The sequence below is a fragment of the Prionailurus viverrinus genome, chromosome D1, assembly GCF_022837055.1.
Source record: "Prionailurus viverrinus isolate Anna chromosome D1, UM_Priviv_1.0, whole genome shotgun sequence".
In the NCBI taxonomy this organism is placed as follows: Eukaryota; Metazoa; Chordata; class Mammalia; order Carnivora; family Felidae; genus Prionailurus; species Prionailurus viverrinus.
Window position 1 is genome coordinate 88,856,701 of NC_062570.1, and position 15,982 is coordinate 88,872,682.

At 46.7% G+C, this 15,982-nt stretch overlaps 1 protein-coding gene across 4 annotated transcripts in view; it reads left to right on the forward strand.

Annotated features, from left to right (window-relative positions):
• The window catches only part of EHF (ETS homologous factor), a 42,095-nt gene extending 26,383 nt beyond the window's left edge, over positions 1–15,712 (forward strand). For 3 of the 4 annotated variants that reach the window (XM_047878455.1, XM_047878454.1, XM_047878456.1), the window contains exons 4-9: positions 1,191–1,253; positions 3,887–3,955; positions 4,073–4,141; positions 9,679–9,741; positions 10,987–11,182; positions 11,272–15,712. In XM_047878455.1, coding sequence (XP_047734411.1) covers positions 1,191–1,253; positions 3,887–3,955; positions 4,073–4,141; positions 9,679–9,741; positions 10,987–11,182; positions 11,272–11,371 — 560 coding nt within the window. In that variant the 3' untranslated portion in view covers positions 11,372–15,712. The remainder of the gene's footprint in view (positions 1–1,190; positions 1,254–3,886; positions 3,956–4,072; positions 4,142–9,678; positions 9,742–10,986; positions 11,183–11,271) is intronic. The other variant, XM_047878453.1, reaches the window with a different exon arrangement.
• The last annotated feature ends 270 nt before the right edge of the window (positions 15,713–15,982 follow it).

The following is a 15,982-nucleotide window of genomic DNA, read 5'->3' on the forward strand; positions in this document are numbered from 1 at the left end:
TTTTGGATGACCTCATCCAGCTCCCGGGCACTCCCTTCTTCCCAAGTACCTCACACAGACGGTTGCTCATTTTTCTTTTACTAGAACCAGACCAAACAAGGCTCTATAAATAACCCTCGGGAATCTTCAGAAGGAGCAGACTTACACTTGGAGATTTAAAAATATTTACCTCCCTACCTGCAATTAAATCCACTCCTTTAAAGCTTTGCCCTGATTGGAACCTAAGGCAGACAGGCTTGGGAGGCAGAGAGCGAAGGTGCTGCGGCCATCTTTGACCTCCTATGACTTGTCTGGTCCCACTGCATTCTGTTGGTGCCTCTGAGTGCCTGATCACCAGATTTCTTCCCTTGGTTTCCTTGTTCGCCTTTTTGTAGACATTATATTAACTTCTATTCTTTGAGTGTTTATTTATACCGGACACTCTAAGTGAATTGATTCATTTAATGACCTTATGACAAAAACTAAACATTGTACCCATTTTGCAGACGGGAAACCCAAAGGTCAGAGAGGTTAAAGGTATGACTTCTTCTCTTGAGATACTTAAAATCTGTCTGGAGAGGACACACATACTCAACTCATTCACGCGCGCGCGCACGCGTGTGTGTGTGTGTGTGTGTGTGTACGTTTATTTTTGGTATTCATTTATGTGGACATACCTCGTAGATTGACTCTAATCAAATGGGTTTCATTACATTTAAGATCAAAGAAGAATGAAGCCAGTCAAAATGGTTTCTAGCCTATTTTTGTTTTCATTTTGTATCATATCTTAGTAGGGGAAAGCACCTTAGAGGCCATCTAATGACTTTATCTAGTTTAATCCCCTAAATTTACAGATGACAAAAGCAAGACCCAGAAAGGCGAAGTGCCTCGCAGCTATTAGTGGGAAAACTGGCCCGCTGACTTCTGAAGTTCTATTTCCATCATACTGGATGGCGTCCCTGGACAAGGCCAAATAATTCCATCCGATGTAGATGCCCTAGCTACTGACTTTCTGGGCCGGGACTCCAGGCTCAAGTTTGTAGGTGCTGAGAGGGAAGCGCCCTCGCGTAAGCCAACAGAGGCGGACAGGTGGCAGGACTGGTGTAAGGTCTTCCAAGAAGCCAGCTCTATCCTTGTTTAAGCTTTTGTGGCTTGTTTAAGTTTTGGCTCCACGTGAGCCGGCTCAGCCTTTCCCAATCTGTCCTTCACAGGCCAGTGCAGCAGTGACCTGTTCCAGTCCACACACAATGTCATTGTCAAGACGGAACAAACTGGTGAGTAGCCCCAGACAAAGGGAGCCAACTCGGGAGGCAAAGCCCCGGGGAGGACAGTTGGAGGGAGTCAGGAGAGCGTGGGAGCAGACGGATCCAGTGTGATGGCAGGAAACCCAAGGATGCCTCTTCCCTGGCCGCCTCCAGCGGGCCACTCCACCATGAACCTCGTTCTTTGCCTTTGGGACCAGTGACTGCCATCTATTTCTGATCTAGACTGGTGCTGCCCACACTTCTCTGCTTCCCACTACTGGTCAAGGCACCATGCAGGCTCTGGTCCAAGGGCAAGGAAAAATGCAGAGCCTAGGTGGGCCTCCTTCTCGTAGGAAGAGAGTCAGGGCACTGGGCTGAGCCGAGTTAGAAGAAGCAAGGGGAGAGAAGAGACAAAGGCCAGTGTCTCCTCCCCGCTCCTCTTTAGATGGGGGTATATTTCACAAAAAGGAGGAACATACAGACGTGCTCTTGTAGATACTGTAGCTTCTGGAAGGCCCTGGGGGGACGTCTAAGAGCAGCTGCAGAACCCAACTCCTGCCTCAGGTGCATTTTTAGACAAAAGACACTATTCTAGGCTCTGAGTAGGCTGTGCAATCTCATAGTATCTACATTTACTTTTGTTCTTCCCCGGACCAGTCAACCCTCCTTTCTCTGTCCCACATCTTTCTCCTGGGGACTTTCTGCCGGTCTGTAGGACTTGCAGAGGGCAGGCAGGAGCTGCCTTGAGAAACTGCGCCCCAGGGCCTGGCACCAATCAGAGCTCCTTGCATATTGGCCTTTGGCCTATGACCTCTCCATCTAGGGAGACCTATGCAAGTCCCCCAAAGTCTACTGGCCACGATAAAATCGGGCGGCTGCCGCTGCTCCAGGGTCACTCCCTACAGGCACGTCAGTGAGATTGTGGGATGAGTTTGCCACAGGCCTCCCTGAGGGTTGCACGCTAGTCACGGAGGACGGGATTTGACCTGGGGTGGTTTGTGAGTCCCTAGGGGCTGAAATTGACCCCACACGTTATTTGCTCTCTTTATTTGAGGCTAGTCTCCCATTAGTAAAGAGAAAACAATAGCTGCTAAGCATGTTAATTAGGTTTTCCTAGCCTTGCCCTCCCCTGCTCCCCCAGAGACCAGCGCTTGGGTTCCCCAGATGGTCTGTGCTTCTGGGCCTGATTGCCCTAGAGGCAGACACTGGACTTGTCCCAGAGGCTGGGGTTCCGCCCCTACTCCCACCAGGACCTGACAGCCCCACTGGAGGAGCCAGCTGGTACTGGAGAGGGCCCAAATAACTTGATAATTCCTCCTTGACCATCCAGACATTCTTGTGTTGCCAGTTCAGAAAAGCTAAGCCAAAGGGTGGAGAAGAAGGTCCACCCTAGGAGGAGGGGAGAAGAGGCTCAAGAGGGGGCAACACCCCCCAAAACTTTTCGGTTCAATTTGTTTTCAGAGACAACAACAGGTGTCTGAGGTGACCCAACAAGGAGAGAGGGTGTGACCCCAGGAGACTGGGCTTGGGGTGGCCAAACACGTAGCTATTAGCTAAAATACCAGCTAAATCCCTATGGCGTAAACAGGAGGACTTAGCCAGTGAGTCAGGTTTTATACCATCTATGCTATAAAAACAAAATGAAACTCGGCCGGTGGCTTACCACCCTGACCCTGAAATTCAGAACCCAGACAGGAGGGGAGCTGAGGGCAGCCTCCATCGGTGAAGAGGGAAAAGCAGGACATTCCTGGTGGGGACAAGGTGAGAGCTCCTGCCAGGTCTCACAGCTCTTGGCCAGGAAAGAAAATGCTTCTGTTGGCGATCAGCCCAGACGTGGGGGTTGTGTAGGAGTTGGGCTCCATTTGGGGTAGGTGGGCGGGAGTTTCCTTCAAATCTGAAATCTGAAGAGTCAGACATGCTTACCCAGCACACTGCAGGGGTGGGGGTGGGGGTGGGGGTGGGGGTGGGGGGAAGAAGCACGCTTCTTTTCCAAGATGAGGCAATGGGGCCTCACTCTCCAAAGTTGTTTGCTTGATTAGGTGACACGCTCTTCTCCTTCTCTATTTTGTTTTGAGAATTTTATGTTGCCCCTTAAGATAATTGGAGAAATCCTGGGGGGAGGGAGCTGTCATCCAACTGGAGGGGGACTTCCAGAATTTCAGCCACAAAGACACCGTGATAAGACTAGCTAGACTTCCTGCAAGGAAACATTAATTCTCCCAGGAAGAGATTTCTAGGAAAAGACGCTCATTAATTAGGAATTATTTGTCGCCAACAATTTCTTTTCCTAATGTGAATTTTATCTAGTAGAATGCAAGACAATGCCAGGCTCCCGAGCCCAGCCCCTGCCACGTGCAGACTGGGAAAATTCCCAGGAAGCCAAAGCGATGGTCTGGGACCGGGTCTCACTGCGGTAACTTGTCTCGTGTCCCCAAAGAGGCAGCAGGTATAGAACATCTGGCTGGGGCCGTGATAAAGCCCATTTCCCCCAGGACCCTGGAAGAAAAGGGAGTTACATGTGGCAGAAACAGAATCTTACCCTTTCTCTGTGAGGACCACCCACTCTGTCCTGCCCCTCTCTGAGGAGCAGGAGGTTAGAAAAGGCAAACTCATCACCCAGGAGAAGATGCTTGCTGACCATTCCCATTTTCCGTCTTTTGTAGACCCTTCCGTCATGAACACCTGGAAAGAAGAAAACTATTTATATGACACCAGCTATGGTAGCACAGTAGGTAACTAACTCCCTGACACTTAAAGGCCTTTGACATTTTTACCCTGTTTTCTAACAGCCACGAAGTTACATTGTAAGGTGGGGGCGCCTGATGTCCTTTGTCTTTTCATTGCCGCAGATCTGTTGGACAGCAAGACTTTCTGCCGGGCCCAGATCTCCATGACAACCACCGGTCACCTTCCTGTCGGTAAGTTGTCCTGACCTCAGGGCCCAAGTGTGCCACCTGCAAGTCCTTACTGAGAGCGAATGAGAATCACCCACATCCTAGGTTTCCACTTCGCTGGATGGAGTCTTTCTCGTTAAAAGACTAGGAAAGGAAAAGACTTGCTCTTTTTAAGAGGCTTGCTTGCCAGCCAATATTTGTACCTCGAAAATGACACCAGGGAAGCCTCTAGGAAAAGTGTTTGTCTCCTGTGAAACCAAGTCACCCTCTCGTGACAACAAAAACCTCTCTTTTCAACACGGACTTGCTCTTGGGAAACTATCTGATAAAACTATTCAGACTTGGGCATAGTTATGGGGGAAGAAGGCCATATCTAATTTTCAACAAACTATATCTGACTTTAGGGGAAGGATATCTAAAAGTGGCCTTCAGAGATCAGCGAACCTTTGCTGATGGTCTCTGAGTAGAAGGGTGGCAGTTGGACATTTCTAGAACCCTGGTTTTCACAGGTCAGTTTTTAAGTCTGCCCCTGATGGCTCAGATTAGTCAGACCACCTGCACTTTATATGAACTATGTTCACATTAGTTGTGTTTGCTTAAAATTGGCTGCAACTGGGGGGCTACCCTTAGCTCTCGGTCAAAGTTCCACTGAGGGGGTTGGTTTGTTGGGAGTCTGGAGAGGCGCTTTCAGATTCTCTCTCCCTCCCCTCACAAACAGGGACATTGGCAGGTGCCATGTGAGAACTGGGGAGGTGAACAGAGGGTTCCATGTTGTCCCTTGACCTGGGTACGAACCCGTAGGTCTGCTTGGGTCTGTGAGGTTCGGAGCTTAGACTTGTCATGAGTCAATTGCTCTTTTCCTGGAATTGAATTCGGGGCATCTTAAGAATTGGGATTTAAATGAAGAACTTGGAATCAAACAGCCTCTCCTCCCCTGACCTCCCCCTCCTTTTTTTTTTTTTTTTTTTTTTTTTTTTGCTTTTGTTCACTGTGTCTGAGAACTGAAGTAACAAGATTTGAGGTTCTGTTTTCGGGTCAAACCCCTTGAATGAAACAGAGCTGGGAGCCGGCGTAAATGCATCTGGAACTGAAGTGAAGAATGAAGGCCAATTCGTTTCCCTACTTCCCCCTCCCCTGATGGCCCAGAGTGTTATGTGTCACCGGAAGGATTTGTGTAACTTAGGAAATAGATCAGACGCTGGAAAGGCTCTGCAGTGGGTTCGCCATTCTGGGGGAACAGAAACAATTGGGGGGAAATTTCTGCAGCAGTCATTGCCACCCAGTCCAGACCCAGGATTTCAGAGCTGAGGAAACCATCCGGTAGCACTCTGACTCCCTCTCACGCTTTGCAAGGTGGCGCCTCCTGCGTCCTTCCGGTTGGGTCTCTGGCTTATGGCGAAAGATGGCAGCTGAGAATAAACTTGCACAAACCACTTCCTAAGCTCAGAGGTTGTTAGGTCTTCGGGCACCTGGGAAACATAAAAGCCATGTCACAGCTCCCCTGCCCTCACAGCCTGGCCAGGCTTCTCTCTTCTGTCTCCTGCCTTATCTTCTAGAGTCTCAGAACCAATAGGGGCCCTTTCTGCTTTCACATTTGCAGTAACCGGGAACTCACTGTCCCCTTATCCCACCTTTGAATCATCCTGAAAAATGGACTTTGCAGATCTGCACACCTTTGCCTCCATTGATCCTGGATTCCCCCGTCCGCGGTTCCCATCCTATGATGGAACCGCAGTGAAACGATCCGGGACCTCTACGAGAATCATTACTGCAAGAATCAGCTCAGTGTCTGGGCTTGGGAGATTCTTTGGAGGAACGGCCCTCCAGTGGGATAGTGAATTGCAGCCTTGTGTGATGGGGCCACTCCTTCCAGAAAGGTTTAGACTCTGCTGAACCCCTGTAAAAAGACCTTTGTCATTTGTCTGAGTCTTTAGATTTTCAGTTCCCATTAAATCGGGTGCAGGTAAATATCTTTCTATGTTTTAATGCCAGTTACAAGCCAAGCGAAGGCGAGGCCCAACATAAACTGATGCCCTCTGTGATAAACGCAGGTGGGGAAGCAGGCTTTGTTTTCATTTCTCTGTCATCTGCCCATTTCACCAAATGGCTGCTGCCAGTGTTCCTGATCTGCCCGATAGTCCTCGAGCCAATCATGCCAACTCGGGCTTGATGTGTTTATTCACTGACTTGTTGAGCCTAGAGCTAGGGTGGCTCGGTCTCTTATAACACTGACATTTGGATATCCCGTAAAGAAATGGCTCACAGCTGAATCACATGCAAATGCTTCTAATCTTCACTTCTTGCGAAGCGACTTAGCTGAAGTCATGCTCTGGAACTTGCGTCACACACCTGTGGCTTGGCGCTGCCCTTGCCCAGACTGGACCTTGGCCTGAGGTACCTGGGAGCAGAGCGAGAGAAAGCCAAGCTGGACAACTTCCCCAGAGCGAGCCATTATTTTATACAAGTGAATCACTCAACCACATGGCTAACTTCAAAGGTTTTGACTTTTATTTTGGGGTGAGGGGAAGACACAGGGGGAGAGGCCATCGTATTAAAGTGAGCTTTCAGGGGCGCCTGGGTGGCGCAGTCGGTTAAGCGTCCGACTTCAGCCAGGTCACGATCTCGCGGCCCGTGAGTTCGAGCCCCGAGTCGGGCTCTGGGCTGACGGCTCGGAGCCTGGAGCCTGTTTCCGATTCTGTGTCTCCCTCTCTCTCTGCCCCTCCCCCGTTCATGCTCTGTCTCTCTCTGTCCCAAAAATAAATAAAACGTTGAAAAAAAAAATAAAAAAAATAAAGTGAGCTTTCAGATCAAAAGACTTTAGTGCCAAGGCAGGTTGGTGATTCCACAGCTTGTCCACACACACACCAGGGACAGGAAGAGGAGGCTGGAAGAAATCTCGAGTTTCCTTTTGCCTTTGGCTGTATAGTCAGTCCTCCGTATTATTTATGATGGGAACACTTTTATTAGGAGAGTTATTTTATTATTTTTTTTTTTAATTTTTTTTTCAACATTTATTTATTTTGGGGACAGAGAGAGACAGAGCATGAACGGGGGAGGGGCAGAGAGAGAGGGAGACACAGACTTGGAAACAGGCTCCAGGCTCCGAGCCGTCAGCCCAGAGCCCGACGCGGGGCTCGAACTCATGGGCCGCGAGATCGTGACCTGGCTGAAGTCGGACGCTTAACCGACTGCGCCACCCAGGCACCCCAAGGAGAGTTATTTTATTCTTTGATTTTAGTTTTTCTTGAAGCTCGATAGAGGTCCAGTCTCGGTAAATGGCTGACATCTCACAGAGGAAACTCCCTCATGGTCCGTCTGGTCTGGGGTCTTTAAGTCTAGAGTCCACGGACTGCTAAGTGAGCCTAAACCCCTAAAGTTGTTCACAGATTCTCCCTGAGTATGCACATATGTGCATTTTTTCTGGGGAGAGGGTCTAAGGTTTCCATCTTATTCGCTAAGTTACCTTCCCCCCGAAGTAATTGACTCTATGTCAGCTTGGAACCCCTGAATATTATTTAGGCCAATATTATTATTGAGGCCAATAAGCCAAGAAACACTTGGGTTTTTCTGAGTTCAACCCTGGCTCTGAAATAATGGCCCCATATCCCTCTTGGATGCCATTGGAAAATGAACTTTGCTTGTGGCCTCCTGGGTAAATGCCACTCTTTGTCTGCAGAACAACGCGGCCCTGTCAGAGTGATGTATCACTTGGAAACCGGGGTGGGTGCCAGGCCTGTCGCAATACTGTCACATCCTGATGGGATGTTGCAACCTCACCCTGAAACCTACAGGGAGGGAGACTGGAGTCTCCTCACATTTCCTGTGAATTTGCCCTTCCAGATTTCAGAGAAACCCAAGTCAGGTGCAGGCCCTCTTGCCGGCAACACCTGGGGAGAGAGTCTTAACCAGAGTGAGAGGCTTCTCTGCTAACCAGAGCCGGTGAAATCCCCGTCCACCCACCATGGCTTACAGAGAAACTGCTCGGAACGCTGAGTCGTGACAGGCCGGGTGCTCCTATAGGTGGACGTGTCCATGCATGCCGGAAAATACAGAATCCTCAAGTCAGAATTGCTTCTCCCCTCCAGCTAGAGCATTATAGAACTGACCCTGATTCTCAGCAGGGAAGACATCTGTGAAATCTGTGCTGTGCCACCATCTTTGGAAATGGCACCGAGTGGTGGTTGGGATGAAGCCTCTGCATTCAAACTGTTTGTGTTCATGTCCTGATTCTCCTCGCAGGCTGTGCGACTTTACACAAGCCATCTGACCTCTCTGTGCCTTAGCTCCACCACAGCTATAATCTGTACCCACCTCATAGGGTCATGGAGTGAAGTAAATAAGGTCATTCAGGTAAAAAGCTTAGCACAGGTACATAGTAAGTGCTCAATAAACAGTAGCTATGCTTCTTAACCATTGTAATTAGGAGCTAATGGTTATTCTAACTCTTTGAATGGTGACACTCTTGACAATTAAATGAATGTCAAGAACCCTCTCCCTTTGCATACAGTTTCAGTCAGTCTGAAATGCCCTTGAAGGCCACACAGGGGTCAGTGAACCCTAGCTTGGGGAGCCCCGATGTAATGCCCACAGAAGAGATGCATTTTACTGGCCCAGTTCCTTAACAGGATTGGCTTGCATTTAGAGACTGCTCTGTATTAAAATTGTGGATTTCTGATTCAGAGAGTTTTGGTGAGATCTGCTTTGGTCCTCCAAATACCTGAGGGGCCCAATCTCTCTCTCTCTCTCTCTCTCTCTCACACACACACACACACACACACACACACACACTCCACATACCCATGCATACATGCACTGCTAGACCATTTAGTTTTCTTTTTAAGAAGTTTCGTTTCACAGATCTGCCTCTGCCGTCTTCTTTTTGGCGATACTCTCAAGGGTTACCATAATGAGTCATTTGTTAAACTAATCTGTGTTTCCATAGTCCACTGGTGGCCCTCTGTACTGAGCTCAGGCCAGTCAATGGTCTCTTTGTCAGGCTGATTAAAATGTAACTTTGCATGCCAAAAAAGGGCACTCCTCTGGCTTAAAAGCCATTTTCTTTGTTATAAATGTTTACGTTTTATATTATGTAAAAAAAGAAACACACACACACACACACACACACACACACACTCAACTTACTTCAATGACCTAAATCCTTCAATGGCTTCTTATCTGAGTATAAAAGCTAAAATCCACAGAGTCCCATCAAGCCTGAACCTTTACCCCTTTGTCACAGTTGCACTGGCTTCCTTCTATTCTGTGAATGTACCAAACACATACTGACCTCAGGGCCTTTGCACTTACTATTCTTATTCATAGCAGGTTCTTCCATAAGCTCTCTGCATGGCTGACTGTTTCCCTCACATCCTCCTGGTCCCCTTATCCGCGGGGGATAGTTTTTATCATCTCTGTTTTGTTTTGCTCATATACCGCATATACAAACAGTGCCAGGCATGTACTAGGTGCTCAAAAAATATTGGTTAAATGAGTGGGTGAATGAATGGAAATCACGATGATAGGAAAGAGGTAAATTAAACAGTTCTTGTTTTTTCCTTTAGCAGAGTCACCTGAGATAAAAAAGGACCAAGACCACCCTGCAAAGTCCCACACCAAAAAGCACAGTAAGTTGGCGGGCTTTCAGATGGCTCTTGGCCCTTCCTTTCACGTTGGTCATAATTAGAGGCCGCTAATTTTTAGGCAAATATTGCCTCTGCCTGTTGCCTCCACTTTTCTACCTCCGCCTGTGTAGGCGAGAGAGTAGGGACGTCGCTTGCCCGGGTAAGCAGTTTCTCAAATAGAGACCCCCCCCACCCCCCAGAGAGTTCCTCCTCGTGCTGCTCTATATGCTCGAAAACTGAGATACCAAGGGAATAACCGCTTCTTGCAGTCATGAGGTTAGTGACTCCCCCCGTTCCAGAAAAATGGGTGGGAAGAGAAGAAGGGTGGGAAGAAACAGCTGAGATTTTTTTTTTTCCCTTTTGTTGACTGTTGACTCCCTACCTCTGTCAAGTTACTGATCCAAGAGGTGACTGTTTGCTCTTAAGATGCAGCAGAGCTCTTTGGAAGTTGCATTTCCCCCAATAATCAAACCTCACGAAGATACAGGAAATATCAGAGACATGGAGGAGAGGGCCCAGAAAGAAATCAAGACGGTGTGATGTACAAGTGATAGGGAATCGGACCTCTTCACTATCTGTCCTCCACATCACTCCACGGAATCGAATGAACACAGCACCTCAAATGGCGGGAGGAATTGTGCGGCCCAAGTCTAGTGGGAGTCAAGTGGGATTTGGTTGCTAATCTTATTATAGGAGCTGCTTCGTTTTCATATTGGCCCCCTCAACTCCCACAAGACCTTGCCCCAATATATTCTAGGAGTCAAAGTTCCAGAGCCCCGTCGATGCGCATTTGACTAAAGCACAGTTGCCAGGTGAGAGCGATTTACTTGGGCTGAGGTCCTAAACGAAAGTGGTTGAAATTCGCTCTTCAGGGAAATAACAGTTTAAAATGAATCCCGAACAATTTGTCCACGGTAATTCGAAGAGACTCTCCCTGGCATTGGAGGGCCGAGACCTATGCCTCCGTCTTAGCTTTGACACTGGTTAATTGGGTGACCTCGGTCAAGTCACTTACATTCTCTGTGTCTCAGACTCCTGATTTATAAGCTAAAGCCCTGTGCTCGTTCATTCTCAAATGCCTTTTGTTTCGATCCGATATTTGGTCCTCCCGTGTCTGGCTTTGCTGGTGGGTAGGGGAAAATGGAATGTGTCCTACTTGCGAGAAAATGTCACAACTCTGTGCCTCCTCTGCCCCTTCTTTGCCGTGACTTAGGCCGTTGATACACTCCTTTTCCAACCTCTCCTCAGATCCACGAGGGACTCACTTATGGGAATTCATCCGTGACATCCTCCTGAACCCAGACAAGAATCCGGGGCTAATCAAGTGGGAAGACCGGTCTGAGGGCATCTTCAGGTTCTTGAAATCGGAGGCTGTGGCTCAGCTGTGGGGAAAAAAGAAGAACAACAACAGCATGACCTACGAAAAACTCAGCCGAGCGATGAGGTGAGGAGTTTCCAGTCCCAACCGTGACCGGTTGTTTCCTCGGCGGTCTGGGTCTGACCAGCCACCTCATGCGATGTCCTTTGTTACAGATATTACTACAAGAGAGAAATTCTGGAGCGTGTAGATGGACGAAGACTGGTCTATAAATTTGGGAAAAACGCACGTGGATGGAGAGAAAATGAAAACTGAATCTGCCAACACTTGGAACTCAAGCCAACACATACCCCAGACAATAGCAAACCAAGAAATCCTGCACATGCGTATTTCAAAGACTACTTTTCTCTGATATTTATGTACCATGAGGGGGAACAGCATCCGCTTCTAATGGGAAGAAGGAACACTACAGTCGATAAAATTATTTTGTTACTTTGAAGTATGTCCTATATGGGGAACAAACGTACACAGTTTTCTGTGAAATAAGACGCTTGTATGCGGCCGTGATTTATTTTTGCCTCTATTGAAGTTCTTTTCCACTGCAAGAAGAACAGGACTGGTAGCCTTGTGCTTCCTGCTAAAAGAAAGAAAAAAATATTAGAGGGCATTAAATGTTTTTATGTGCAAAATGATTAGGGAAAGGTGATGTGTCTTCTGCGCTTACGAATCCACGTGGCCTCATCAAGAGAGGTGGGTGTGGTTGTTAGCATGGACCCCGAGGTCTCAGATTGCCAGGATGAACCAGAGGATGCTGGGAAGTTTAACCTGGGCTTTGGGAGCCGGTGAGTGGAGCATGAAGCCTTCTGAAGTCCAAGTGGACTATAATCACTGCATAATCACAGGACTTGCGATGCTTAAATCAGCGAGAAGAATAATGGTGGGGGCTTTCTACTCATTCAACAATGATTTACCTGATGCCAAGGCTGTTTTTCTCTCTCCCCCTTGCTTGGATGATTGGCGGGTGGGGGGGGGGGGGAGGTGGAAACTTCAGTTGCCACCTCTGCTCACTTCTAGATATTTAAGAGAGGGTCTAGCCTTGGTTGTTTTTATCCCAATTGCTCCAAAATAAATGGGAAAAAGGAGGTGGTGATGAGTTTGCTCTTGGAGCCCTATAGCCCCTGAGTAATTCTTTGTTGTGCGTTATTGGGCTGTTTTGTGCATTGTAGGATGTTTAGCAGTAGCCATGACCTTTAGCCACTAATTGCCAATAGCACTCCCATCCCCAAAGTTGTGACATCTTCAGAAATTGCCAGGTATCCCTTGCAGGGCAAAATTGTCCTTGGCTGAGAACCACTGATGTAACCAGTCAAGATGAAGGTGGTGATTTACTCTCAGGACAAAGCTATGTGTAGATCTTTTAGTCCCTAGAGTGAAGTAAAAGCAAGACTGCAAAGTCAACCAATGTTTAATTTTTAAAATGTTAGGGACGATGGGAATTCAGGAATGGGACATCTAGAGGGAGTTTTCAGAACCCCAGATGAGAGCCAAAGTCAGATGACAAACTAAACATAGTAATGTAGCAAAGAACTATAATAGAAGACATTTCACTAGAATGAAAAAGAACAGTAAAAATTAAATTGCACCAGGAAATGCTGAGAAAAGAAAGAGAGAGAGAAGAAGAAGGGAGGAAATGAGAGAGAGAGAGAGAAAGAGAGAGAGTTCCAGGGAAAATCTTTGCACATGTTAATTCTTATCATCATTCCTCTTTTGGATAATCTCTTTCTTGTCTCATCTCGACTCATCCCGAAGTGAAGGATATGTCGCCTAGATTCGTGTCCAGAGGGATATTTTTGTTTGCTTTGAAAAGGAAAGACAGAAAAGAAAGGAAGAGGGAAGGGAAACAGAGAGCTCAGCTCCGGAGTTATGGTTAGTAAGAAGTTGGGGATTTCTTCGGTGGAATTGTTGAGAGGTGCCTGGAGACTTAGCCCTGGGCCCTGCAGTCTGGGAGGAACGTGAGCCTGGGGACACTTTGGAAGTGACTTTAAACACTCAGATCCCTTTTGCACCTTTTCGTTTTGGTTTCCCGTGTCCTTGGCTTTCTCCCCCGCCCCCCCTTTTGCCTCTCTACCTTGAGCAAAAATGTGGGGGTGAAGACAATGGGTTTCATCAGCTAATGGACCACCTACCACCGTGTCTCACCCAGGGAAGGCGAGTGATTCATAGTCGAAGGTTGTGAAGTGTTTGTAATGTATTCAGAAGGTAGGAAGTAAGAATTAAGAATTTGTCCTGATTATGATGAGAGCCGTTATGGACGGTGACCTTGGAGGCCCGGCTTAGGGAGAAGATCTTCTGAAGTTACAACCAAGTCCATTTTTATTGCCGCCTGCCTCGGTCACCTGCACGTACGTTGTCAAATAACAGTTACTGAGGAAACTGAGGGAAATAACAAAGAGCAACACAGACCTGAAACATGCCTGCGTAAAAAAACACAAGGTGCTTTTCCAAGTGAAGCGAAAGAACTGTGAGGCCTTTCCAGCATTTTAGCACTTTTCACATGGAATGAATTAAACATCCAAATATCTGAATTGGTGTAAACGCATGAATGTTTGCACGTCTGCGTGCATCTGAACCATGCGGCGTCGTTAGGGGCATCTGCTCACGTGCTCTCTGCCTTTTCCCCCCTGGCTTTGCCTGCTCTTCACCTAAAGTGGCTAGATCCTTCCCGGAGTTCACCCTTCCCCAAACCTGTACGTTGCTCACACTCCTCCAAATTGGCCTTGGCTCTTTCTGCACCATCTCCATCAAGAGCACTTTCTGGTAGGTAGTAAGTAAATCTGGGGAGTACCGACTGGAACGGTTCTGCAGATAATTAACAGATTGTGTTATTTGCCGAAAGTGACGGTTTCTTGGCACCTGGTTCCTGCTTAAATAGGCTGGAGTATTAAGTTCTTAGCATATCTCTCTATTGTCTTGGCTTGAGTTGATGCATTTTCTATGTGCTGTTCGTGACTTGGAGAACTCATGGCAATTGGGCCATGCCAACTTAGGGTGTGAACGGAATACTTCCCACCACAGTGTTGCAAGGGAGAGCAAAATCCCAGAGAGAAGCCAGCATCGGGTGAAGCACCCTCCCCCCCCCCCCCCCCACCTTCTCTTGGGGACTCGTAGCTTCTCACTCAAGATGCTTATCTGTGTTGGATGCTTACATGGTTATCACACCTGGTCTCTTGAATTCTCAAGGCTTGGGCTCTAATTTGTCATTTTCATGGGAATCCGAGGCAGGAAATGTGTTGCTAAGACTTGGCCAGACTTAGATAATCTGAGACTCCTGGATATTTGACTTGATGAAATTTGAGCTAGGCCTTGGATCCCAGAGACCTACACCTGCGGCTTCTTGAACTTGCCTTCTGACCAGGGCAGACCCAGGTGATGAGTTTTCCTTTGAACATGCCGGTCCTTCCTTAAAGTCCTTGTCTTTCTAGACTGTAAGCTCTTTGAGGGCAGGGACTATATCTTACCCATATTTCCCAGCACCTAGCATGAGATAGGTCCTCAGCAAACATTTGTTGACTTAATGAGCGAATGTCTTCTGGAAGATGTCTCCATATCCATAATTGGGATGTGAATCGTTTCTTCACTGGAATAGGAGCACAATGGCCACAACTTCAAGGACATGTTATCTATTAGATGAACATTCTACTGTGAGACTTTTTACTTTGCCTTCCTCCTTGTGCTGAAATGAAACCAAACAGACAAGTTGTTTGGTTCCACAAGCCAACATACATCAGAGGAGAATTCTGTTGCCTGATTAGGAGCTGTGAGCCTTATTTAGTACAAGAAGCCAGTAATGGACCTTTGACCTGTTTTAACCAATGAAGATTATGAATGTGTTTATACGATGTAAATTGCTATTTAAGTGTAAAGCGGTTCTGAATTTTAGTATATGGGGGTTGGTTTATATATAAATATATATATATATATATATATTTTGTCTTTTTGAAAAATGCTGAGGGATCTTTTGATAAGGTTAGTCATGCATGTTAGACTTTAATTGTGCAAATGTGCTGTTTTTCACATGTATAAAATATAGGAGAAGGTAAAATAGTGAGAGGGAAAGGCAATTATGTTATTCTTCTATAGTTACTGTTGAGTGCCTACTAAGTGCACAGGGAGCCATATACGTGAGGAGCTTCTTTAATTAGACAAAATGTACCAGATGTTCCATAGGACCCTATTGCGTGGATACATACTGTGTGAAAAAAGGGACAGCACAACAACGATATCTGAGCTGAATTAACTTCAGCTTTGGTTCTCAGGATTCCATTTCTGGATTAAGATAGCACTTGGTAAAACCCCACCAAGACTGTGCCTGATGAGCCCCTGAAATGTATAAGCCCTCACAGTTAGCTTAATTGGGATTGATCTTTCTGTAGGTATCTGCATAATTCTTGCTTTTCTTCCCCTTTGGCTTCTGGGCTGACAGTTGGTGAAAAACAATCCTACTGCCGCTATTTTTTTTTAATCAGAAATCTTGCCCTTTATGTGAAATTAACACTGAGTATTTTTGTTTTATGAAAGAATTATATTTTTCAAAGTATTGTTTTTTGTTTGATGGGTCCCAGAAAACACTAATAAAAACCCAAGACCAGCCTGTAATTGTGTGTTTCATGCTTCAAGGAGCCATCCAAAACTGGGCTTAGAGGAAATGCACTTAGTCCATAGCAACAAAATGCATGTAATTCTTGCATTTATTTAATTTAATAAGCATTTGTTGAGCATCTATGATGTGCCAGGCACTATCCTAGACACTAAGCTATGGTAGAGAATGAAAGGGACAAAATCTCTACTCTCATGAAGTTCATGTTTCATGGAATGGAAACAGACAAGAAACAAAATACTAACAGGCAAATATTAGATGTGTAGTAA